Below are 26,262 nucleotides of genomic sequence, written 5' to 3'. Positions count from 1 at the left end.
ACTGGCGCCAAGCCTGCTGTGAAATTTCATCCAAGTGTTTTACCAGGTCATTTTCTTTTTCAGAGCATTAGGGACAGCTTATACTTTTTCTAACTAATCCTAGAGATAAACATACATAAAGTTTGGAACTGACCAAGGAACATATCAGAACTTGGTCCAAAAAAACAAAGCGCATAGCAGCCTGCCCTGGGTCAAAACTCTGGCAGCACAACTACCCACCATCCCCCCACAGGATGCCTCCACCACTCCAAGGCTCTGCCAGCCCTTCCTCATCACCATCACAACCTGGGATCTCACAGTTAACCTGTTTGTTAGTCAGTTCCTCACCTTGTACAGGTGCATGAGCCCCATTCCTTGGTTACACACAGGGAATGCACACCAGTGCACTGAGGTACTGAACTGTAAAGACAGCTGCCTAACAGTCAAGTATTTTTGGAGGCATTTGTTCCAGCGCTTAAAAAAAAACCAACAAAACCTGATTTGCAAAGGCAAGGAAGGACAGCCAGTACCTTGTCACATTTCTGTATTTAAAAACCCCACCTTAGTTCCTGCAATACCACACAAAGGTGGTTTTCACTAGGAGGACCCACACCAGCTCCCTCCTGCTCCCACAACACTGCCCAGCCTCTGCAAGGCTGTGTGAAAGCAGTGCTAAATACAGTCCCTTTAAGGGAAGATTTGTAAATCAGTATAAAACATAATCCGCCTTGCAGATCGTCTCCAGGGCATGTGAAACAATCACTGTTTGCCCACAGAGGCTGTTGCAGACTGGTTAATTGAAGAACCCCTAAGCCTCCCCAAAACCTCCAGAATTAATTAATTGCTCCCAGGGCAACGTGAAGACCCCCAAAGCTGAGAGGCTTCGATCACACTGATCCTCTGGAACAGCAGCTCCTGCTGCTCATGCAGGGAGGCACCTTCCTCCCATTCCAGGTTTGCCTTTTATTTATATTTTTCCCAGAGTAACAACTGACATGTCCTACAGAAACCCCCCATTTCCACTCTACATGGAATCCCCAAGTCACTGCCTGGGCTTCAGAAAGGTTAAAAACCCAAGCAAAACCCACAGGGTGCCAGAGCATTGAGGAAAGAAGTAGGACACTACTGTTCAATGACACCCTCTTTATTCAAAAATAGATATCTATGAGACATTTCAGAATATACTGCTGTCAAATGGCAGCCTATATGTCTAAATTAATTCCTAAGTCAATTAATATACAGATTTAAGCTTTTGTTAAAAAAGACACACTGTGGGTAAATCTGTTTAACCTTCAGAAAATGTCACCCAGTTCACCAGATGCCCTTTGCCCAAAAAGTAAAACAAATAAAATTAAAAACTACAAGACTTCATTTAAATTAAGCAAAATAAAACACACGCATATATTCAGAAAAAAAAAAATCAAAACATTTCAATTAAAAAATAAAAAAACCAGACAGACAACTCTCTCACAGATCTGCCCAAAACACAAACGTGAGATGCCAACACATTTGTCTACATCAGTTTTTGACAGTTTGTCCTATAATGGATACACATTCAATCAATGCTCAAAACAACTTGGTTTAACAGCCTCGGGGTAACTCTGTGAGCTGAATCAGGATGGAGAAGTCTTTTGGTTTGGGTTCTTGAAGTTTGGTGTTGGGTTTTTGTGTTTGTTTTTCATTTTTTGGCAAAAGCAGAGAGAATGCACAGTGCTTAATCTAAAGTATGGACCATAAAAGGCTGCACAGTCAAAGCGACTCAGGGAACACAGTTCTGCCACTGGAAAAAATTCCTGTAAACTAAAGAGAAAAAAACATTTGTAGGCTGGGCAGTGAGGGTGCAAGGAGCGTTAAAAAAGGACAAAAGGAAGTGTCAGTAGGAAAAGGACGTGAGCTTCTGAACAACTGAATGATCAAAAGATGCTGTGGTGGTGTTTCCTGTAACTGAATGCTGACCGGGCTACTGAACAGCCTGAGAAATAAATTAATGCGGAGCAGAACGAGCTTTGCATTTCTGCATTTTCTTCTCCTGGCTTTGACACCAGCTCAGGACCACAGGGAGGCACAGAGAGAACATCTCAGCTCACTTCATCCTCTGTCTTACAAAACCTGTGTTACCAGATCAAGTGTCTCCAGAAACAGAACCTGTTTTATAGTGAGAGGTGCTAAATTTAAACAGAATTGTATCCAGATTGGAATGGTTCAGTGATCAGAGTCCAGCTTGTCACACCTAACACACAAACTGAAATGTAACTACACCCCTGGCAGCTAAAACACTAGCCAGCAACATAATGGAATTAAGAGCTTTTTAAATTTACCTTTTTTGTTTTTTTACATTTTTCCTGATTATAAAAATCAATTCACAATCTGTGACACAAAATTAAGTACATCCTTCTAATATCTACATGCATGGACAGGGTACATGTGCATACAGGATATATGCATATATATGGGTCTATTTTCTATATAAATAAATATTTATACCACATTTAACTTCTGTGCATCAGACAACTTCACTAAAGCTACAGAGAGTTTATATCATTGGATTTTCAATGCAATCATCCTGAGAGCAGACCTAACAGTGCTTGTCACTGGGACACCAGCAGCTGCCACACACCACTCCAGCCTCTCAGGTCATTAAATCAAAGCTTCCATTACCATTTGATTTCATATAATGAAGAGGAAAAATGTGGTATAAATCTAAGGTAGCTAGAACAAAATTTACTTCCACTCCCACTTAGGTAACATCCAGTTCTGCTTTGCTCAGCACAGTGTAACTTATGAGTCTACCTCTAATTCACAAAAGAAAAGCTGCTTATTTTTATTGCCTGTGACTTCAATTTACATCCATGCCAAATGGGAACTACCTTCACATCAGGCCACAGCATAATGAGGAACTGCAGGTTTAGGAGCAAATCTTTCCCTGTACCATTGCTGAGCAGATGCTTCCCCTGACGTGGCACAGGACTCGCATGCACACACATCCCTACGAGGCCCACGAGCCGTTCCACTGCTCCCAGAGATGGGGCTCAGAAACCCAACTAAAACAGATGAGACTTATTCAGAAATAACACAATATTTGTACAGAGGGAAGATGCTGCATAGTCAACCTTCCTCTGGAAGCTTCCCAGGTATGTGTGTACATGATTCGTGATCTTTGTGGGGGTAACAAGTGCTAAGGGCAAACAGCAACTAAAGAGTACAGGAAAAGATGAGAGAAGTTTGCCTAAACAGACCACCCCCACTCCCTTTAGAGCTCACAAAACTCACTCCTCTTCCTCCCCTCACGTGAGCCAGTGCACACAGAGAGGGTGAGTACGAGCAGCCAAGAGGTTCAAAGCAGGGTCTGCAAGTTCCTTCCTACTGCAGATCTCGGAAGACTGGACTTCCAGCCAACACCAGTCTTCTTACTTCTGCTGGTAATAATGAAAACTGGGGCACATGGCTTGTTCTAGTCTGTTGAAAACAGGTCCCCAGCAGATGGCAGAGGTGCCAGACCTCCTGTGACATTGGGCAGCAGTGACAGGTCTGGAAGGCTCTGGATGTGAGATTTCAGCTCCTTGCGCACTTGGGTTACCCGAGCAAGCTTCTGTTTATATTCCTGAGGGAAAGAGACAGGAGAACAAAGATTAAGCACAGGTTAATTAACAGTGCTGTTAGTTAAGCCAGGAGTCTCTTCCAGGTGAGGACTCACAGAAGGTGGCCAGGCCCTGGTGCTCTGAGCAACTGCTGGCAAGAATGCAGACCCTGCCATCTGCCCCAAATTCACAGCCTGCCCACAGGCTCTGGCATCTCTAAACTAAGAACCCTGCCCTGCCTTACTAATTTTACAAGTAAAATGTCTCCAAACCAGCACACACTGGGGCCTGATAGAACATTTGAGAGAAGTATCAGTGCAGAGTTGCTTTATCCTTGTGTTCTTCCCCAAATACTGACTCCCAGCTGCTGCCAGAACGCTCCTGACACCCCTCCACTGCCAGAAGCCACAGGCTGAGGCACACCACAGGTATTACTAGGCTGCCAAAATGCTCATTGCTTTCAAACATGATCAATTCTGAACACTTAATTAATCCAATTTCCCCTTTCAAGCCATTAAACCAAACCCAAGTTCTGGTTGTCTGTTATGAGCTCACATTACAACCCTGGCATGGCAGGGACACCAGGGAAACACGTGTAGGACCACGGAATGTAAACCAGGGAAAGGCACATCCACAGCATATACAGACATTAACATCTTTAGGGTTTTGTTACAGAGGGAAAAAAGAGCAAGCTAAAAATCTCCGAAAAGGAAACTTGCAAGTGTTTTTTCCACAAATGAGGTCTGGATTGAGTAGTTAAAAGTGCAGTAAGGAATCCCTATCCATGTGCAGAAATTCCCCCAGGTCTCAGCGACACCAGTGACTTGTGTTCATAATGAGGAGAGAGAGGAGTTTGGGTTGAAACTGAAAATGGAAGAAAGAAAGAACTGTACCTTGGTCATTTCTGGTGAGAGGCCACTTATGAGCAGCCAGAACACATCCAAATTATCCAATACAGAAGATTTCAATTAAAGAGTGTTTATTCAATTTTCAAAGTTTTGTGATTCTATACATTCATGTAACAGTCAGAGAAGACAGCAATTGAAGGAATAAAACTCCAGTAGCACATAATTTTTTTTTGAATGTGCCAGTCTTTACTCAACTACATGTGGCCTACTTTTCATGGCACCTCCAGAATGCAGGAAACAATGAGCTTAAGAAAAAAAAAATTACACAGAACAGACTGCCACACAGCCAGCTAGAATATCAATTTACTTTTCATTTCTTAATTACTTGGCAAAGAGAACAGAAGTTTATATCTCTGAAGATCAAATGAAACTAGGCACATGTTTAATCAAAACATCTTTCTGAAGAGTTTACAACTTTAATCCAGACTTTCTAACCTTCTCAGTGATGGAAATTCTCTTCACCTTCTCCAAACATCAAAGCACAGCAGTTCCTGTGGGGTTACAAGCAAGGAGTTTACACTCTCTGTGTTTCATTATTTTGAATAGAACAGTGAGAGCAGCCGTCAATCGCAACAACTCCCGATACCCCTGCAATGACTGCGTAAGTGTATCCCATAAATTTCCTGCCAGCACCAAGCAAGAATGTCTTTTAACAGCCTATTTCAAACTTAAATCCTTTATGAGGCTCAGTGAGTTAATATAACCAACCACTTCTGTTAACATACACAGGATATGCAGTGAAATAATCAAGTCCAAACAAAGCCCTCCCAGCTCCATGAACTGCGGGGTTCTCATGAACTCCATGTTCTCATGCCTAGAGAACAGTAACAAAGAAAAACCACCTCAAGGTGCACAAATTAATTTTGTGAGGATTTGTCTTGATTTAATGAAAGACAGAGAATCAGGAAAAAAGAACGTGCCCACATCCCTAATCACACTCTTTTGGGAATTCTTAAAGAGAGAAACAAGTCGAGAAACTCACGAGATGAAGACAGAGAACAAAAACAAAGCCCCCAGATTCTTTGGCACTAACAGAGAGCAGCAGCAGATAAAGAGGGATGCCATGGAGGCACAACATTCCAACACTTGGGATTCTTCTCCAAAAGAATGTGGGAGCCAACCCTGGGGACAGGGAGAGAGTGCCCAGAGTGCTCAGCTCAGGGCTGGCACACCCCCAGTGCTGGAGATGGAGACAGCAGCACAACAGCTCCTGCACACACAGCAGAGACTGCAGGAACATCCACTGAGCTCCAAATGCTGGCAGAGAGAAGGTGGAAGAGGCTGGACTTGGAGATCCACAGAACACCATCTTAAAAATATTTTAAAATCCATAATTCATGCCATTGTCAGGGAGTGATGGATATCAAGCCAGGAAAGAATGAGCAACACTTCCTCCTCAAGAATGCCAAACTGTCAAGATTGAGTACCAGCAGGTGTTTCTTTCTTCTGTAGTAATTCCCATTAAAGATAAGAACAAAAAAAAAGGAAGGGCAAGGCAGCTGGCAAGTCTTCCAGATCTGATAAACTGGCAGTGAAGATGAAAAGAAGTTGCAAATTCCAAGCATAAGCCAAGAAAATACCTCAAATATGGCTTGAATTGCCAAGATCCACACAAAACAATTATGGATTTATGGATCCAGTTATAGATCCACAAAAAACAATTACGTAAAACCAGGTACAACCTCCACAGAAAGACTAATGACCTGCCATTTTCAGGGCAAAACTGACAGGCTGACCAGGATCCATCACTTCTCATGGACAGTCAGGACTGGAACGTGATGGTTTTGAGCTGAAGATGATTTGCGTGACCATTAGAGTTACATTAGATGCAAATAACATTCCTTTCCCAGTAGAGCTACTTAGGGGAGGGAGAATCTTGCCAATGCCTTGCCTGACAGCCCAGTCCTCATAAAATACACTGACAAATTAAGAGCCACCAAGATGTGTCCAAACCACACTGCTGCTGGCAAACACACAGACCTAGGAGCAATTCTTCTGCATATTAACAGCACCAATCTACTTCCAGATTCACAGTTAACAGCTTCAAGTGTTTAGGAAAATATTGCTCTTAGCATGAACTTGTTTTCAGGGACACTCTACATTGAGGGCTACATGGAACACTGAGTTATCAGAAACATCCTCCCAATTTGAAGAGAGACTTTTGTATATACATGATGACAAAAAATAAACATCAAGTCACCTTGAGAACCATATTCCTTTCAATTCTAAGCAATTCCACCTTGGTAATAAGTAAATGCAAGATTATCTAGTCAACACCAAAGGCCTAAATCCTACCTGCTAAAAACCAAACTGAAAAAATAAGACAGAAAAAATTCTCACAAGGAAGAGGCAGCAACAGCCCCCAAACCAAAACTGGAAAACATCACTCAGAAAAACATCACTAAATTCAGGAATGGAAACTAAGGGAGTAATCCAGAAACCAATATTTCCTAGAATAGATGAATACTTACTGGACAGATTGGATACACATCACAGAGCATGGTAGAAAACTGCTCTAAGCTTTACCCTCTCCATCCCTCTGGGCCTGAGATGCTGTGCTGATTCCTGGCAGAGCTGTCAAGGAGTGCAGGGACCATGAGCCAGAGCTGGGACAGGGAATGCTGGCTGCTCCTCTCAAGAATACACAGCAGCTGAGACACGGAACCCCCTTCCAGCTTGAGGGCTTTGCTTTTTCCACGAGTTCTGGCCATATTCTGCAACACAGGACTCTGGAAGCAGCCCATGACATGCCTGGAAACAGCATCTTGCAGATTTTTCCACAAGGTCCTTCCTTTCCATGAAACTGAACAACACAAAGTCCAGTTAAAAAGCTGCTGCTTTCCGAGGCCTTCGTTTGTACTGTGTTGAGCTAATTGTCTCACTGCTCAGTAGGCTTATATTAAGATTAATAGTATTTGGATGCTATTTGCTTTTTTTAGACAAAATAATGAGACCTCTGCTGTAAGCAGGAGTTTCAGGATGATAGAAGAAAAAACTGGCACTATGCCACACGGATGCTTTTGCTAATCAACGTTTCCTTTCAGTGCGTGGCGTTCTACATCCTCGGTGGCCAAGAGAATTAGATACTCAGTCCTTGAAACAAATGCAAAATCAGAATTAACCACTGCTGAATGAAGTTGACAGAGTGTTTCATTCCAAAGCAGCCGTGCTTGAACATTATAGAACTGACTGTAATCAACATGACAGGAAATTCATCCTGAGCACTGCTACGTGGCCTGGTTCACCTTGTCACGTTCCACAGCAGAGATTTCAGCTTATTTTGGCTCAGAGTGTGCACTGGACACATCTTCTCCTGCGCAGGGTCAAGCAGGAACATGCTGTAAGTCATCACAGCAATTGCATCTGCTGAAAAAACATCTAGCTAAGCATTAATGAGAATTTGGAAAGTGAATAGGAAGAGCAGCCGCTCAGGCGCAATTTTGATATGATGCAGCTTGAGCCAGCTGTAGGAAAGCAGAAGACACAAGCCAGGGGAAAAATGCATCAGAGGCTTAGCAGGAATTTGGAGAGTATGTAGTGAAGTGAGAGGTCTGACAGCCATGTGATTATATGTTCAAGTAAAACCTCTCTTTAAAAACATTAAATATACCACTACTGCGGCAGGCTGATTAGGTGTTCCTTAGTTTCTGCTCCTTGCCACTTCACCTATGTAAAGTACTTTTAAAACACAGCCACTAGAAAAAGAACAGAAAGGAAAACTTCTGCCATTCCACAAGCTCATTGCATCAGAATTGTCCTCAAAAGTGAAACCAAATGCCGGGGTGAAACCAGGTTTCCTCACTCTGCAGCAGCACTAAATCAGTAAATCTGAGGTTTTATCTGAAAGATGCAGTCCAGGAATCAGAGCTTGAATGATGTATTTCCTTACAGAGTCTTCAGTTCATTTTCAACCTTAAATTTGTTCAGTCTTGCTCTTTTAAATTTGACAAGGCTTCTTTCTTCTGTGGCATCATTAATCACACTTCAGCAGAGATGGTGTTCCTGCTCGTGGCAGAATTACGTGCTCTCAAACCATTAACTCATTTCCTTGCTCTCCTCTTTGTTTAGGACACCAGAAGAGGCAGCAGCAGAGGCCTCCACAGAACATTTCTCCAGCTGCTGGGAATGCCTCAACCTCTGCAATAGTCACAAGTTCTCAGAAAAAGCCCAGGCTGCTGCCACTGTATGACAGCCACAAATCATCATTTCATTTGCCGAGTACCCTTCCAGAAATAAACACTGAGGGGTGCATATTTGATATTCACCATAAAAATCAACATCCAGAGCACAAGCCAACAGCTACATTCACCTCTCCAAGCATCTTAATGCTTTTGTAGCTAAGCAAGAGAGTGTTCAACACTCGTTCACTTCAGTAAAATGCATAAAAACACTGTATGTTAATATTGTATTCTTTTTATTAGCTTTTCTTTTTTAGTATTATTCTATTTGCAGCACTACTGTAATTATAAATATCTACAAGCACCTACAAAATGAAGAAACTGTATCCTTCTGTTGTCAAAGAACACAGCTTTTGTCTTGAGCCATATATGGCCCAACAAACCCACATTCCCTGCAGCCATCAGCTCACGTCCCTACAGAGCAGCCTGTGCTCCTGCCCCACACCCAGAGGCACCAGTGGCTCACAGCTGGCAGGACTGGTGCACAGCCCAGCATTTCCTGCCCCATTAGTCACCAGTTTGGTCCTACAGACCCAGGTCTGACACTGTCTGGGTTCTCCAAGCTCAGGATGTCCCTGCCAGGGTGGCAGAGCCGACCCCACTCTGCTGCTGATTCCCACAGCTGCTCCTGCTACTTCACACATGTCAAATACTGACAATTGTCTCCTGGCAGGAGCCCTAAAATTTAATCTCCTATTTCACTGTATAAACCACTGAAATGAATATACCACAGAACCCAACAATTCCTGTCTGAGGGAAGCAGCAGCCACAAAGCCGTGCCAACGGTGACACACCACAGAGACCCAGGCAGTGGAAGCAGCACAGCAATAAATTGCCTATTAACCCACTGAACTAAATTGTATTTCAAGAAAATGCATAGTGCTGGGCAGTCCAGAAAACCTCAAGTGAGAATGCACTTCATCCCTCAGAGATGCATTATCAAAGAGGGTTTGCAAATTTGTGTGGGCACGGCATTAACACCTTATTAAAGGTGCCTTGAAGCCATGAATATTAAAACTCACAAACATCTAAAAACCCCCAGAGCTCTCAGCAGGACTCTAAGTGACAATTTTTCAGCTGCAGCCAAGAGTCAGAATGTTTTCCCTAAACTGGATCTTAAATACAGTATGTTCTTTAGATTTATAGCTGCAGACATGTAAGCACACACTTATTTGAGTACACACACTGCTCCATCCACACTGTTCCTCATGTCACCTTTCACCAACACAGATACAGAAGGTACGTGGAAGAATTGCCCTCACTGCACATCAAACCAAAAATTCTGAATGAACAATCTTCTATTTTTTCTGCCTCTTCTCCCCATCAGATCAAAAAAACCCTCCCTCCACTCACTCTAGGATTCCTACTGTCAGCAGTTATTTCAGGTACCCATGAAGCTTCTACACAATTTGCCATTTCCTTGCTCTTTTCCTTGGTTCTTCCAGTCTCATCTGTTTATCTGACTTCACTTTACAGCTGCCTGGTACACCAATATGGGATGTTCTCCCCACTGCATTTTCATTTTACACATTTCCCTGGATTTTTTCTCCTTGCCTGCTGTGCATTCCAGAAGAGCGCTCTGACTTCAAAAGACAATTCTCCTTGAAGTTCTGCAGGCTCAGGTGCTCGAGGACAAAAAACCTCCCCAGCTGATTGTGCTCAGTAATTGTAATGGTGCAGCAACAGCCAAAAATAACACAAATCAGGAAACTTCCATTGGAAGTTCAATACCACTGTGAGATACAAGGACACATCTCATTCTTATAGAAACAACAGTTCCTGCTTCCTACGCCTGTCTGAAAGTAGATTTTATTTCCTGTCACCTGCTATTGTGAATGACCAGGCCACCTCTGATCTATCCCTGGCATGGAAGATCAAACAGCAGCTACAGTATCAAGCCCACAATTGCTGAGCAAGATGAAGCACCATTTTAAGAGAAATTCAGTGTTCAGCTGTTGAATGACAGTATCCCCCACATCTTTCAGGAAGTTAACATGAGGAATACTTACCTTTGAAAATATATGCCTTGTTGTAGGCTCTTTAGTATCAGTTTGGGGCCAGTTGATTTTAGTGACTGATAGAATTAAAGAAAATGTACTTTAAGTGCTCTTAGACTACAGTCAAAATACCACAATACCACTTCCAGGATGAAGGATTCCTAATTATTACACTCTGATTTTTTTCCATTGCTACCCTAAAACCAGAGTTTGTCCATATGCTATGATCTTCAGGCTCTGTTGCAGCTTTCTCCCTTCAAATCACCAGTGCTTCTTTGCCCCTCGCTGTTTCAATCCTTACTCATGCCAGCTGTGTCCATGCTGATGTGTGACTCTTTTCCAAAGCCTCAGCATGTTCCTCAGCAGTGTCCCTCAGTTAAACAGCCTTACTGCAACTGATGACATGAGCTGTGTCACAGGGGTTTGACATGCAGAGTATTCTGAGTATTAGCCCACAAGACACAAACACACTGAGTTTTTGTATGTTTTTACAATTTGCTGTTTCATGAGGGACAGTATTAACAGGATTAGTAAATAACTGCAGCTCTTTAGACCACAAAAGCTGCTTTTCAAAAAGACACAGATTAGCTACTTTCATTGCTATCACAGTGAAAGACTTTGTGAGCAAAAACACAAAAAACCATCCAAAGTCATTTCCAAATTAGGTATTTTCATCTCTTAAAATATAGCCCTAACTTTTATTTCTGTCAGAAGCTCCCCTCCCCAACCAACAGCCTTGGCTGGATGAGGATGGTGAAGTAAACAATCCATCTTCCATCCAAACACACCCTCTCATCCAAGTCAGGAAACTTTGAGGAAACTTCCTCAGCACAAGAGGAAAAACTCAAAGTGCCAAAGATTATGGGAAAGATACTTCAGGAGAGCAAAGCCTACAATGAGTACATATGTAAAATTGGATTGTTTTAAGTTACTTTCTCATTTCAGACCTCGCCTGAGTAAATGTTTTGGTTTTTAATACATTTTTAATTGTTACAAGTTTCAGATCCTTCTAGTAAAATGCTTATTAGCACTACAAAGAAAAATACAGGCTTATCAATACTGTGAGAACATCAAAGACTCAAATAAAACTGATAAGCAGATCTGGCCTGCCTTATCTGTAACCAGCATCTTCCACTGTTTATTAACCCTCTACAAGGGCAGAACAATGGAATGCTGTAATCAGGCAACATCCCTCACTGAGGTTTGAGAGCTGACACGAATATCAATCGTGCCTCATGTTCACTGCTGGAGTGGCATTTCCTGCAACTCTGTTTAGACTGCTACAGCACTGAGGCCCCCTTGTCTGGCAGAATGACAAAGATGCCAACCTAAACAGATACTTAATAAGATCCTAATATTTAAATAGGATCATTCTTTATTTACTAATGTAGTGAAGAATTGCATTTACACCTAATAGTGTGCAAGCAGCCTGTCTCATTGCCATCAGCAGGATTACTATCATTAACAAAGCAACTCAACCAGCAAAACACTTAATTTTCAGAGTTACGTTTTGCCTCTGCCAGAATTACAATTTTCAAGTAACATTCTTTACCAAAAGGATATTTTCCAAACAAAAAACATCCATGATTGTCACAACATTTCAGCTAATGCATTAGAAATTTTAATTTCATGTTGTCGTTATGGATTTCTCAGTTTCAGAGTCGCAAACGGATTCAAAATTATGAATTGTTCTGGGCCTGTAAAAATATTATTGTTCAGCATTTTGCTATCTATTTACTGCAAACAGCAGCATGTCTGTCATTTATGGGGGTTTTGTATATACATAGGTGTCCTTTAAGCACGAAAAAACCTCAAAACCAGACCCAAGACTTGCAAAGAAAATAAATCAGCTGCCAAACAACATTTGGTTTCATGGCATCATCCGTATCCATGTCTAAAAGTGTTTTTTCTGACTCAGTCATAAGACTGATGCTATGCTTGAAGAAATTCAGTCACAAGGCATTGAGAAACTCCAATATAAACACAGGCAAAGAAAACACTCAAAACGAATTTTCTCTGGGAACAATGTTGCCGAGCTGTCAGAGGAGGAGGTTTGCCATGAGAGTAAACAGAGACTGCAATTGCCGCAGCTCAGTCTCCTTCCAGGAGATTTTGTCCTCCACATCCCCTCCCATCCCACCCTGCAGCAGCTGCTCATCACCAGCCCTCGGTGCAGAGGAGCCCTTAATGTGCCGCCAAGGGGCAGTTTAGCAGATGGCAGAGTGACATACAACCACAGCCATTAATTAAACTCCTCGCTAGTCCCACTACGTGCTGCTGGAAGAACTTCCATGGAGAAGGCACATTTCGGATAAACAGTTGTAAACAGCTGGCTGCACAGCCTGAGCAGGGGGGCTCAGCTCAGCCCCAGGCTGTTTTAGGGTCCTGCCCTCCCTGCTCAAAGGAGCTGTACAGGAAACACAAGTCATTGTCTTTCACTACCAGCCCCATTTATGCTGCACCACAGAAGCTGTGGGTAAGTGGCTGTAAAAGGATGCAGAGGAGAAGATCTGGCTTAAACTGCTTCCCCTAAACAAGCAGGGGCTCGGGAAGCAGATGAAGGACACCTAATCATCAGGAAAATAACAAAAAACCCCAGCAGTATAAAATACTCAGCTAATTATGGCAAAGAGAGGTTAATTTTTTGAAATTTTGTTATAACAAAATAAGGTATGTGTTAGGCAAGTCTATTTCTTTAAGAGGCATAGAGCTCTGGGCTCTCCAGGTGCACTGAAACATCCAGACTGAACATCAGAACAGATCTGCACTCCACAGATATGACAGTACTTTCTTACCCGTTTTACTCCAAGTGTAAAGACAACTAGAACCCAGATAACCTAGAGCCAAAAGTACAGGTAAGACCTGGAATCAAACGTAAAGGTAACACCGGGAATCATGTAAAGCTAAGACCTGGAATTGTGTCAAGGCAACACCGGGAATCGTGTCTCTCTGGAGAAACCCACAGATCAGGAGTTCAGGGTGAGTGTCTGGTGAGCCAATTGTTCTGCCAGCCCCAGTAACAGGCACTCACCTCCAGCTTCTTCTCCTTCTCGGTGAGCACATCCTTCTGGTTCTGGGTGTACTCGATGAGCATGCGCGCCAGCTGGCGCCGGTCCTCCAGCTCGGCCGCCAGCCGCCCGTTGTACTCGGCCAGCAGCAGACACGCCTCGTCCACCGTCTTGGACAGCCGCTCCGCAGCCTCTTTGTCTGCGTGCAAAAGCGTTGGGTGATTTAGAGGACAAAGTTTAGAACTTGCAGTTGTTGACAGAAGTGCTGCGATTCATGAGCCGCGGGCACAGTAACATCTTGTTCGTAAATATACTTCTGGCTTGGCAGGAAAATAAGGGCTGTTATCACGGGGATGTACAGGAAATAGGGCATACACCCTTTGTGGGCTGTATTTTAGACACTACGTAACTGACTGCATTTAATCCCCGCAGAGGTGTCATGAAAGCAGGGAGAGAAATCTATGAATAGTAAGCCCCTATGAACAGGTTAATTAAAATGTTAGAAGTACCTTCAGGTAAACAAATCAGGTGGTTTCTACATTTAAACACGGTGTGCACTTGTTAATTCCTCTTATATATGAGTAATTTCAAATGTATTGACACAAATCTAAGAATTGCACACGGTCCAGTTGGACACTGTAAGAATATATTATGAATGGCCAAATAAGTGATAATTCATAATGAGTTCTAAATTAAAACTACCTCCAGGAACAAGAGTCAAATCAGTTCAACCTCTAAATGCTTCTATTAAAATTACTTTTCAAATGCAATTGCAGAAGTTAATTTAAACAAAGACTGACAGATTAACAGGAGTAGCAATTTGCCTTTTCCATAGCAATCAAGGAGTATGTGTGTACTCAGCAGCCTGGTAGAACTCGAAAATATATCAATCAAGGACTACGTGTGTACTCAGCACACTCTGATCAAACTTCAAGATATCTTAACAGCTAAGCTGTTTAAGAGCAAACACATCCACATGAGACCTCTGTCCCAATTTCCCTTATATTCTTGCAAAATACTGATGATGCTCTCAAAGTACAAAAGCCTCAGTCCAAGCCAAAAAAAGGAAGCAGCTATGTAAGTTTAATCTTAAGTGTTACTTCACAGGATTGCTATCTGTTAATTACCCTAGAACTACAAGGCAAGGACACAAAAGAAGGAATTGACTCCACCATACATTGTGATTATTAAAAAAAAAAAACCCACACTCTGATTTCTAAGTTATTCTTTGGACCCATGTTCATTTATCTTCCAGTCTCATACCTGTAATTTTCTCCAGTAATGAAACATCTTGAACTTCCTGAGGCAGAGAAGCAATTTTTTGCCGCACTGTTGCATCTCCTGATGCTGCATTTTCCAGATCTTGTAGGGCTTTGATCAAATCCTCGGTCTACAAGTGAGCCAAGAGTAAAGCCAGGTAACCTTAACCACATCCACTTCCCAGGGATGTGGTCACTGCAGAGGAACTCACCCACCTCTGAAAGGCACCATTTAGGGTGAAAGGGCAATATTTTCTTTAAGTAATTTTTTAACCTAACACAAGGAGTATTCATTGAGTTTACACTGTCCCAGTGTGTAGCTCCTCCTGCATAATTACAGCAGGGCCATCCTTTTCAAAGCTCCACAGTGGGAAACTTCTCAGTCCAATTAAGACAAGTGATCGTTTAAGACACAGCTGAGAAGGACATGACCACACCAGTCTGTGTGCTGCCTCAAGCTGGGGCTGAATCTACCACCCAAGCATCCCTGACAGTCTCTCTGCCTCCCTGGAGTGTACAGGCACCTTTTTGTTCTGTTCTAAAGCTGCATTCTGACAGGGCAAAAACACCCAACACCAAATTTCCATTAGCCCAAACAAAACTATTCCATCAAAACTAAATTTCCATCATGACACGGTTTAGAATTCTGTAACTTGCAACTGACTATAAACTCCAGCGATGACAGAAGCTCCTCCTACAAACCAAACTTTGTAATCTCCTGATTTTGCAAAGCCATGGCTGTTCTCACCCAGCTCCCTGCAAGCACACAGCTTTCTGCAACTCAGCTGGGCTCCTCGGTGTGTCCTCAGCTCATCTCTCAGCTGGCTTTAGTGCACTGAGGAAAGATGTGTCAGTTTGAATTAATTCACTCAAAATGCATCCAGTCTTTAAAAGGACATGAATGAGGAGAGCTCTAGGAGGACCATCCCTGACACGTTGTATTTCCTCCATGCTCAAAAAAAGTTAAACAGAGAAACTCCCTGAACAGGAAGAACAAAGTGTTGCTGTTTTAAAAATTCCATAGGGGAGGTTTTTGAAACAGAACACCAGGATTATAAACACAAGCACTGATTTTTAAACTATGTTCAATATAATGAAAGCTAATGAAAACACTAACAAATTTTAAATAAATATTTTCTTAATCTGAAAAACAAAGAGGTCCATTACCTAATATTTACTACTTCCTTGCAAACTGCAAATGATTTCCAACAGTGACAATGTTTATAATCAAGAGAAACCATAAGCTGCAAGGCATCTGGAGGTAAAAACAACAACAAAATTTTCACTTATTTCCTTGACAACTGTTATTTATTTTTATTTTTCAATGTTTACAGTTTACCAGATGGATGGTGTAATGTTTTATCCCCTTCAAATAGGCTCTGGGTTAACATATGTTCATTCTGTAGCCTCAAATGGCCGCAATGATTTTCTATTTCATTCCAAATATTGCCACACCAGCAACACGGAGCCTCTAAAGTCTTCAGTGCTGGTTTTCCTACCAGCTCCATACAAATACAACAAATGTTATGCTTTTAAATAACTTTCACAGAGATATGGCCTATAAAAGAAAAACGTGTATTAACTGTTTGCAGCTTTAGGTTTTAGAAGCTACACATTGATTTTAAGAAGAATTTAAATATGGCCTGTTCTTCTAGCAGTCCTTTGAGATTCTTTCCTGGCAGAACTATTCAGACTTTGGGTTAGACTACCTGGAATTGCTCAGAAGTGACACACTATTGCAGTGGGAAAAGGAATCTGTTGCATTTCTCATGGACTTCTCAACCCCAAACTGCATCTCACCACTAAACCCATTTCACTTGTTGTCAGCTCCACCTTGTGGCTGTGACACAGGGGAGGTGGCTGTGACACTGGGGAGGTGGCCCTATGGCTTCCAGAGCTCCTCCCAGGCTCAACCCATTCCACATACCAGCAGCGGCCCAGCACTGGGGTCTTGGGGTGAGTAGCTCCCAGGGTAATCATCATCTTCCTCCTCTTGTATTTGCTGGAAAGTCCGCTTTAAAGATTTCTTCTCCTCTGCAACTGAAGACACAGAAACAACTCATTTGGATACCAAATCTGCCCACCTTAACTATTTCTACTTCAAAGAACTACACCAGATGGATGCTCTGATGATTAATCCCTCTAGGGGATGACCACAGCTGGACTTTAATGCTGGCATCATATTCCAAACACTCAAATGCAAAACAGTAATAAAAGATTGATTTTTCCCCCCATGTACCTCTGCACGTGCCAGCCTGAGGATGCACGAGCAGTGTGCACTTCATATGTGTTTGTGCCTCTCACAATGAAAGCAGGAAAGACAAATAAATGTGCTATTTTCCAATAAATCAGAGATTTCAACCCTCAGATGCTCTGGCTAACGCTGAGTGTACAGATGAGGATTTCTACCAGTAGAAATGAAGCACTGATGTGAAGGCACACAAGGACAGAAGAATTTCAAGTTATCTATCTGCATGAATTATATGCTCCCTGTGGTCCCACAATCAACACAGTAATTGTTGGTTATTCGACCTTCCACTCTTTCATCAAAATAAGAGTTTCAGGACAGTTCTGTGAAACTACAACTCCAAGATGTGACAGCAGCAACACCAATGGGCAAAGCATGAACCAATCTCCAAGCAGGTAACCTGCAACACTTCAGAAACAGGGATGTCATAAAGCAAGACAGCATTGCTTAAATGAACCTCAGCATGGCAAACATTAGCTTGAAAGGGAAGAGACAGTTTATTTGAATGAGTCAGAAGTCTTAATGAAACCTTTGATCCAGCCACAGAACCTTCAAAAGAAGGTACATCATTTTTCAGACTTGGCACCAAAGATAATAAGATATGGGGTAATTTGTAAGAAATCTTTGGACAGTCTTAAGAACATCTATTCAATGGAATCAAGACTTGCCAAGATAATCTGTATATACTTTGATTCACAGGAAAAACTAAGGTCACTCAATTTAAAACAAAACCAGATTGTCCCATTCTAATGGGGAACCAAACAGAAAGGTCTATCCTTAAATGCAGTTTTGCCTGCCTTGTCAGGTGGGACATATGAATAAACTTCATTCTAATGGAGAGAAAACAGAGGAGCTGTTACACCCTGCTCACTGGGGAAAGAGCTGAACAACCTTCCAAGGCAGACACAAACATGTCTGTCAGAGGACAGACTCACTCAATGCAGCACACAAAAGGTACCCTAAACCAAAGGGATTGTTGATGCTTATAGAACAAAGCTACCTAGGCTAGAAAAAGGACAGCCAATTTCTGCATGTATCCAACTGATGTACGAGTGCTTGACAATCTGACTGACAAGCCAGTGATGCACCAGATCAACAAGGAAAACAGCTGCTGCCCACTGAGGTCTGTGAGAAACATGAGTTGGGTTTTACAGGAGATGAGCAGATGAGAGAGTGGGCAAAGAGAGCATTTAAAATTACCCAGCCCAACACAAGAGGTCATCAGTATTTATCGCTTGTATGTACTTATCATAAAATAATTAACCAACAGAGGATAAACATGAGCCAAGAACAGAAGAATGCATGACCACAGTGATCACACAAGTGAAATTAAATTGAGAGCTGGGATTCAAATTGCTGAAGAGTTATTCCTGCTGTGTTGCCAACTGGTCTACCACAAGACACAGCATTACACTTGCTCATCACTCTGACACAGAGGATTCAGAATTCATTGAATATTCCATCTGAACAAGGCCACGTGAGTCTGACTGGAACCACTCTGAAATCAGTGATGCTGAGCACCTGCAAACCTAAGCAAAAGTCACTGGAGAATTCTAGAAACTCTATCTCAATTTCATCAAAATAGAAAAAAACCCCTTTGCTTATTTGCAAACCCAAGAGCATATGGAGCAAAAGGATCCCTGAAAGAGAACAGAAGCACATACACCCTGCCTGGGTAACCTACAAAATCTGCCAGCCAGGAGTAATTTAACCATCACAGTCTGCACTAGCAGAAAAGCGTGTCAAATCCAGCCAGAGAAGGGGAAAACAAGCACTGAGAACATCCAGAACTGATCAGAATGTAACACATATCCAAAACAATCAAGATATCCTTGTAGAATACAGACAGCTTCTTCCAGGAAAGTCAAGAACCCACCTTAACATGGACATAAAGAAGCCAGAGAAACCCCAATGAAGTCAGCTGTGCTGCTTTGCTGTGCTCTTCACAGAAATTGAACTAGTCCCAAAAAGCCCCCAAAGGGCAAAGCACTCTCCATTTCTCCAAAACAACAGACAACTGCTCTCCTAACAGCTGTGCACTGACACTCCAGGCTGTTGCAGAGTCCACAAACACCAGCAAAGGCATTTCTGCACCAACTTTTACGCTACAAACCATCTCAGCTGGCTTGAGGAAGGTTACAGTGTCCAAGGCCTTGCTGACAACTATGAGCTTTCCTGTCAGCTGGACACCTGAGGGATCTTCCCTTCAGGGGCTCACTTTTTTGTTCTCAGCCTGCTCAGAGGTAAACAGGCTTCTGATGAGTCAGCACCCCCTCCAACCATTCCAAACCCTTCTCTCTTTGGGGGTGCATTACTTGTGGTTGCTGAAGCTCTCATTACAATATATATATTTTTGGCAGCCTCTCCTAGGGTAAGCCCAACTGGAGCTGAGCTGCTCCAAAACCATACCTAGCCCTGTGTCCATGTGCTTTCATTTCAGCTACCCTCAGAAGCCTTCCTGCCTGCTCTCCTCTCTGTTCTTCTCCATATTTTAATACAAGTCTGACTTTCTGTGCTGGAATTTGCAACATAAACACAATGAAAACAGTTGGGGAGGATCTCAGTTCTGTGTTAAGAGTGACACACTCCTACATCACAGCACATTCAAGGACCTTCTTCAACTGCTTGTTACAAAGACAACAAAAAGAAAACACATCAGCTATATCGGTTGTATTGCCTGAAGGGTTTCACATCAAACCTTTAAGACCTACTTTTTCCAGTCTTTGGGAGAAACAGGTGATTTTTCTTTTCCTGATTGCTTGTGAAAAGAAACATTCTAATAAAAATGAGATTAATGAGAAAGCAAATGCATGCTTAATGAATACATTTAGAGATAAAACAATGTATCAACATTCAAAAGCTCATTTCTATGCATATGCATATCTCCTTAAGGAACCCGAAAGACTAAAATCTGGTAGTCAGCTGCAGCACTGAGCAGTCAAACCAGGGAATACAATGCTTAGAAAGGGCTGGTTGTCTCACCCCTCTGTCTCTCTGAAGGGAAATCAGCTCTGCTCCACAGCAGAAACTCAGCATGTGCAGACAACTGAATTGCTGTGCATTACCCAAGGCCCTGCTACTCACAAAACAAGAAATAAACTGTACCACTGAAACACTGACTGATGAGTATTAAAGATGTATTTCCTCACTGATGCAGGACTCCATTGCATTTTGGCAAGTCACACAATTCTAAGTGCTGCTCTCAAGACAAACAGACTTCTCAGTCTCAGAGAAGCACCCACCAGCCCAGGAATTTAAGACATTGCAGTATGAAAAATAACAGAACTACCTGCACTGACCTGTTGCCATATCTCAGCCTGAAGAAAAGAATAGTTGTTATCAAGACATTGCAGTATGAAAAATAACAGAACTACCTGCACTGACCTGTTGCCATACCTCAGCCTGAAGAAAAGTTGTTATCACATGATAACAACCAGGACCAGGTGTTATCAACAGCACCAGCTGCCCTTAAGGAGCTCCAACATTTTAAGAGCACAGCTTGCACCAATCTACAGACACTAACATTGCCTGTTTCTCAGCTGTGTCTACCTTGGGAGTCCACAAACCCAGCAAGCCAGAATGGCTTTGGAGGAGCACTGGACTATGTTTTTCCACATTTACAACAATTGTTCTGTCTGCAAACCAGGACACCTTAATCTCCATCTTGCTTATGTTCACCTGTTTGAAAATGGAATACAGTAATCACAAAAAAAAGCCTTCTGCAACTCACCAGAAACTCAAACACCAATTTATGTCAGAAATCCAGAAAGCCCCCAGGTGAAACTAGCTCTTACCATCAAAAAGCTAATTTGCACACACACCAGTCAAAGCAAGGAAAAAACCCACAGGATCACTCTGAATCTTTCAAATTTCTTTTTGACCATTAATTGACAAGGCAGTAATTCACACTCATGCAAAGGCCTGAACCTTCCTTCAAATAAAAGATATTAATGTAGTATCTCTAATTACCCAGGCAAAAATTAAGTTTCTTGCCAAGTGAAGCTGTGCACACAGCAGTTCTTCAAGGGCTTGTATTCCTCCACTCTGCTTCCCACAGACAAAGATCTGTTACTCTTAGGAAGTTTAATTTTGTACAAATGTTTTTAAGTTGAAAGACAACAGTAGCAGAAGTGGTTGATACCATCAGCCAAAGGGAAAGGACACTAAGGGACAGCTGGTTGCCAAATGACTAGGGAATAACACATGGTATCAAGTACCAATGCCTTTACATTCAAAGTTAAACACTTGTAAAACACCTACCCAGGTACACTAAATTAAAGTATCAAATCCTCAGTTAACCAGGTCAGGGTTATCAGGAGTGTAAATTCTGGCCTTTGATAACACACAGGTGCCTCATTCACTGCACCCAGACAAGAGGAACCCCAACATGAGCCAGTTCATGCAGAGACTGTTCACCTTCACCCCCAGAGCACAGACTCCTGTCTCTCTACAGATGGGATAGCCCCTTTGGTCAGGGCAGTTGGCTCACAACATTTGGGGTAAAAAGTGCAAAAGTCATCTTCCAAAAGGTGTAACTCAATCAGGGGCAGGTGGAAGGGCACTGGTGTGAGCTGCTAGAGCACCCATCCAGCAGTTCTGCCCAAAGCAGTGTGTGAAAAAGCACAAAGCTACAGCCAGAGATGTCTTCACATACAGATCTCATTTATGTTCATATTTTCATATTAATTCTACATTAAATACCAACTCAATCAGACCTTGTTTTCAGCACCTAAGAATGGCACAAGAGCCTTTTACTAATGACCAAGCCAACTCTCTCACATCATCAGAACTCTGTGGGCAATAGAAAAAAACATATGACCAGAGCAGCAGTGTCATTCCAGCTCATTTGAAGACACTGACACTTCACAGAATGGCTTAACAAAAGGGACCTTTTTAGGCCACCTCATTCCACCCCCTCTGCCATGGGCCCCAACCCCTGCCACAAGACCAGCTTGCTCAGGGCCCCATCCAACCTGGACTTGAACACTTCCAGGAAAGGACTATCCAATTCCTTCAGCTGTAAGGTGGACAAATGTTCCCTTAACCACAACACTCTTGATTTTTAATGACCCTCACCTTCCATAGCTGAGGCATCCCACTGCTCCCCTCTTTCCACTGCAGCACTACCAGTGAAACACCTCCAAGTGCTAGAGAAGAGGCAAGATTGCCAAAGCAGTAAATCAAAGCACAGTAAACACGAGCTTATGCTCATTTTCTCACAGGTCTCAAGCAGTAATAAGGTTATACCTGTGATGTACTAATGACATTACATTATGCAAAGTTAGAGTTTTCTCCAAATGACATCAGCTGGTGTAAGAAAAAAAAGAGACCAGACAAGCTTCTGGGGCATATATTCTAGACTTCAATTATTCAAAACTCCTTTCTGCATCATAATAAAATACAGGAACTAGGGAAAATGAAACAATTATTATGAGAATGAAAGCACTAACATATTGAATAAGACCCTCTAATAACCCAGCTGAGCTGGCTCAGAGATGCAGAGTGGGACACTTGACTTGAGGTGGACACTCTGCATGACTGACTTGCTTTCACCCCAAAAGGCAGCCCTGGAGCACTGGATCTGCACAAGCAGCACCAGACATCATGCCCAGTTAAGCTCACCCAAGACAGCACACCTGCAAACCAGAGCTGAGGGTTCAATGAAAATCAGACTTCTCAACACAGTCCTAAAGAACCTCCACAACCAGCTCTGGCAACAACTCAGCTCCAAGCTCAACTCCTCACAGTAATTCCAGTGAAACATGCACCCATTTACAAACAAAACACACATGACAAGCAATATGCATTTACCTTTTGTTTGGGGGCTGTTGGAGTCCTCCATAGACAGTTTGAGCTGCTGGATGAACTCGCTGCCATACACACTCCTCTCCTGCCAGATGTTCAGCAATCGTTCCAAGGGCTTCTTGCAGCCCTCGTCTGCTTCTCTGTTCAAGGATTGGGAAATCATTACACTTCAGCTCATCAACACTCCTTATGTTTTCAGAGAGCATCTTCCAAACTGGCAGCTACACCCATTGCAATATGTGAACATTTGGAGAGAATCTTGCTCATGTTGTCTGAGACAAACTGAGCAAAACACACTTGTGGCCAATTTTCCCCTTTATTTGACCTAAAAACTGCCTGGAAGTCTCCCACCATTCCCACCTCAAAGGAAGGGCAGAAAAGTTGTGAAAGAAGAAACTTGCTATCATTCAGAATTTGCAATAAGAGTTTATAAAAAAAACCCCAAAGCTAACAAGTTTACAACTCTGAGTATTAACTTTAAACAGCTGTTTCAGCCAATAACATCCCAATTAAAAGCAGGTTGATTGGATCATTAGGCACTTAAATGCACTCAGAGCGTGCTCTGACAGTCAGACAGCCCTCCAGAACAAACAAATACCCAGAGCATTCATGTTGTTTAGCTGAGGTAACAGGATTTATTACACCATTTAGACACAATCTTAACTAAACAACACTGCATTTTTGGTAAGGTGGTGCCTGCATCACTTCTTCCCTTTTAACTATGAAATTCTTCCTTCCTCCAGCAAGGATATCACTGATCAGGTAACACACAAAGCAACTGCTCAGACCAGGAGGCTGGAGGGAGCCCAGTGACCCAAAACATCAGCTCTTTCCAAGTCTTTTGACAGTGGGGCAGAGCCATTCATTATGTGGCTTTAATAAACACACCCAACTGCTCAATTCCACTGCCCATAAGCAGATCTGCCAGATCTTTAGGGAACAATTGAAATAAAGTCCATAGGAGCTCCACAAACACGTGAAGCTGTGAAGGACTGGTTCACACACAGAGTTACCCATTTACACTAAACAGACCCCAACCACAAAGCAGTCAGGATCCAATCTCTACTACAGAGAGGGTACAAACACCCCCTAGACCTAAAAAAAACAACAAAACCCAATTGACTTAAGCTTTGAATAACAAGAATGCAGATCCCTAGAGAAGAAAGCTGAAGAAATACAGCAACATACCTGGCAACATGAGAAAATGCATCCACGAGAACAGATTCAAATTCCCTGGTAAATTCAGGGCCTTTCCTCTTACTGTTCTGGATGACATCGTTTGCTAAATATAGGAAAGTAAGTTTCCTACTTGATTTTGCTGAGAAAGGGGAAAAAAAAGAAAATAAAAAAGGAAGAAACAAAAGGAAAGTTTGGTTTTATTTCTCATTTCTTTCACCTGGAATCATTAATAGGGATTTCAAAGTTGTTTATAGCTTTGCAGTCTCAAACCAAAGTTCAAAATATTTCCATGTTACCAATAGAAATCAGGGGCTGTCAAGTCAAGTAGTTCTCATTGTCCTCACTTCTGCTCTTTTCTAACTAACTAATAAAACAAACATGAGTTTAATGCTTTTTGTGCACAGTGACACCTCAACTCTGAAAAACCAATACATTTTAAACACAATTTTAAAAAGCTGTTCTAACCCATCAGCAAATTAATAAACCAATGAGTTTATTTTTTATTAATTAACTTCAGGAAAAATACTCCACTAAAACAGCATAACTCAGAATGAGTGAAACTGTAGGAGAAAGCTGTTGTGGAGACTCAAAAATTTTCCAAAGAATGCTCCTACCATCAAACTTCTTCCATATACCATAAATTTTCCTATTTTGACACCACCAGTTTCTATATCAATATAGCCAGAATTGGGGAAATTCACTGTTCCCCTAACAAAAACAGATACACACAGAAGGCAGAAAACAAAGGTGCTCATTTCCACAACAGGGCAAAGGCAGATCTTCAAAAACTCATTAATAAACTACAAATGGCAAAAGCCAGCAGTCACGTAGAAGAGAGCCCAGCTGCCCCAAGGGGCTCAGTGCTAGTGCCCGCAGGGGAAGGGTGACAGAGACTGCACCTGGAGACAGGGCATCAGCCCGGAATCCCAGAACGGCCTGGGTCGGAAGGGACCTCAAAGATCACCTCATTTCTACTCCCTGCCACTGGCAGGAACACCTTCCTCTAGACACTGGCAGTCTGTTGACTTCAGGATGAAGCCATCTGGGAAATTACCTTTTGTTAATCTGCAAGGAAAACACGCACAAAATGTTTCTGGCTGATAGCACCAAAGAGTTATACAAACTTCTACAACTCCTTTTTCTTTGCTTATCTCCCCGCACTAATTCTGTAACGGGTGAGATGCACGGAACCAAACGCAACATTTAAAAACGGAGCCAAAGAGCCAGAGCACTTCCCAGTTTGCCCGAGCGCAGCCAGGGGAACGCAATTCGCACATCTCCTGTTTTACACCCGCCCAGAAGCGAGCATCCCCTCCTTCTCAGGCCGCGCTCGGCTGTGCCTCCGTCCTGTGCCTTCCCAAAACCGCCGCCGGTCTCACCGGAATTCTCCCCTCACACGTGGCGTTCCCCCAGAGTTTAGTAAACAACAACACAGAGCTGAACAGCGCCCAGGCTGCCGCGCAGCCCCGGGACACCGACTCCTGCCGGGGCCGGCCCGCGGAGCTCCGCGAGAGGAACCGGCCGCGCTCACCGGCAGCTCCGCGGGCCGCCCCGGTACCTCGGGGCAGGGGCTGCCAGAGCGGCCCCCGCCGCACGAACCCCCCGCGCACCTTTGCGGAGCTCCCGGTGCCACACGGCGACGATGGGCCCCGCGTGCTTGCGGTGGTGGATGAGCCACAGCGAGAGCGTCTGCACGCTCTGCTGGGAGTTGCTTAGCTCCGACAGCTTCTTCTCCAGCGCCGACTCCGAGAAGGAGGACATGGGGCCGGGGCTGCTCCGCCCGCGGGGGGGGCGCGGCGCGGCCTCACCGACAACAACCCGCCGGGGCCGCCGCCACAAGATGGCCGCCCGCGCCCTGACCCCGCCGCGGGGCGAGGGGCGGCATCGTACGGAGCGCCGGAGGGAGCCGGGCCGCGCGGCGGGCGGGCTCAGCGCATGCGCAACCATCCTCAGCGCCTGCGCATTGCGCGCACTCGCGATTTTTCTCACAGCGCCTGCCCAGGCCCGCGGGAGCTTTGTGGCGCTCACAGCCCCGTTACTTTAGGGTCACGTCGCTGGCGCGTGCGCGTTGCGGACGCCCGAGACTTTTCTCACATTGCCCGCCTCAGCTCTCGGGAGCTTTG

General features: G+C 43.3%; 1 protein-coding gene across 3 annotated transcripts; it reads right to left on the bottom strand.

Annotated features, from left to right (window-relative positions):
* Nucleotides 1-1,107: 1,107 nt before the first annotated feature.
* Nucleotides 1,108-26,220, bottom strand: RPRD1B (regulation of nuclear pre-mRNA domain containing 1B). 3 transcript variants are annotated; one of them, XM_041419358.1, is made up of 7 exons: nucleotides 25,750-26,210; nucleotides 24,149-24,242; nucleotides 22,967-23,100; nucleotides 16,835-16,947; nucleotides 14,912-15,038; nucleotides 13,672-13,847; nucleotides 1,108-3,580 (listed from the first exon to the last, which is right to left on the bottom strand). In XM_041419358.1, exons 1-7 carry the CDS (start codon nucleotides 26,084-26,086, stop codon nucleotides 3,431-3,433), a joined length of 1,131 nt encoding a protein of 376 aa, XP_041275292.1. In that variant the 5' UTR covers nucleotides 26,087-26,210; the 3' UTR covers nucleotides 1,108-3,430. The 3 variants fall into 3 exon arrangements, with proteins under 3 accessions (XP_041275292.1, XP_041275291.1, XP_041275293.1); XM_041419357.1 differs by having other exon boundaries at nucleotides 24,149-24,278; nucleotides 25,750-26,181; XM_041419359.1 differs by lacking the exon at nucleotides 1,108-3,580 and adding an exon at nucleotides 4,588-4,956 and having other exon boundaries at nucleotides 24,149-24,278; nucleotides 25,750-26,220.
* Nucleotides 26,221-26,262: the final 42 nt, after the last annotated feature.

This window comes from Onychostruthus taczanowskii, unplaced genomic scaffold, assembly GCF_017590055.1.
Source record: "Onychostruthus taczanowskii isolate IOZ18803 unplaced genomic scaffold, ASM1759005v1 scaffold60, whole genome shotgun sequence".
Classification (NCBI taxonomy): Eukaryota; Metazoa; Chordata; class Aves; order Passeriformes; family Passeridae; genus Onychostruthus; species Onychostruthus taczanowskii.
Note: the sequence above shows the minus strand (reverse complement) of the source record. Positions and strands in the feature narration are given on the sequence as shown.

Coding starts and splice junctions, on each gene's coding strand:
- RPRD1B (XM_041419357.1), bottom strand. CDS start 26,086: ATGGTTGCGCATGCGCTGAGCCCGCCCGCCGCGCGGCCCGGCTCCCTC. Junction 16,948..22,966: donor CAACAGCCCCCAAACAAAAG/GTAAATGCATAT, acceptor CTGTGTCTTCAG/TTGCAGAGGAGAAGAAATCT. Junction 15,039..16,834: donor CCAGTGCTGGGCCGCTGCTG/GTATGTGGAATG, acceptor GCTCACTTGTAG/ACCGAGGATTTGATCAAAGC.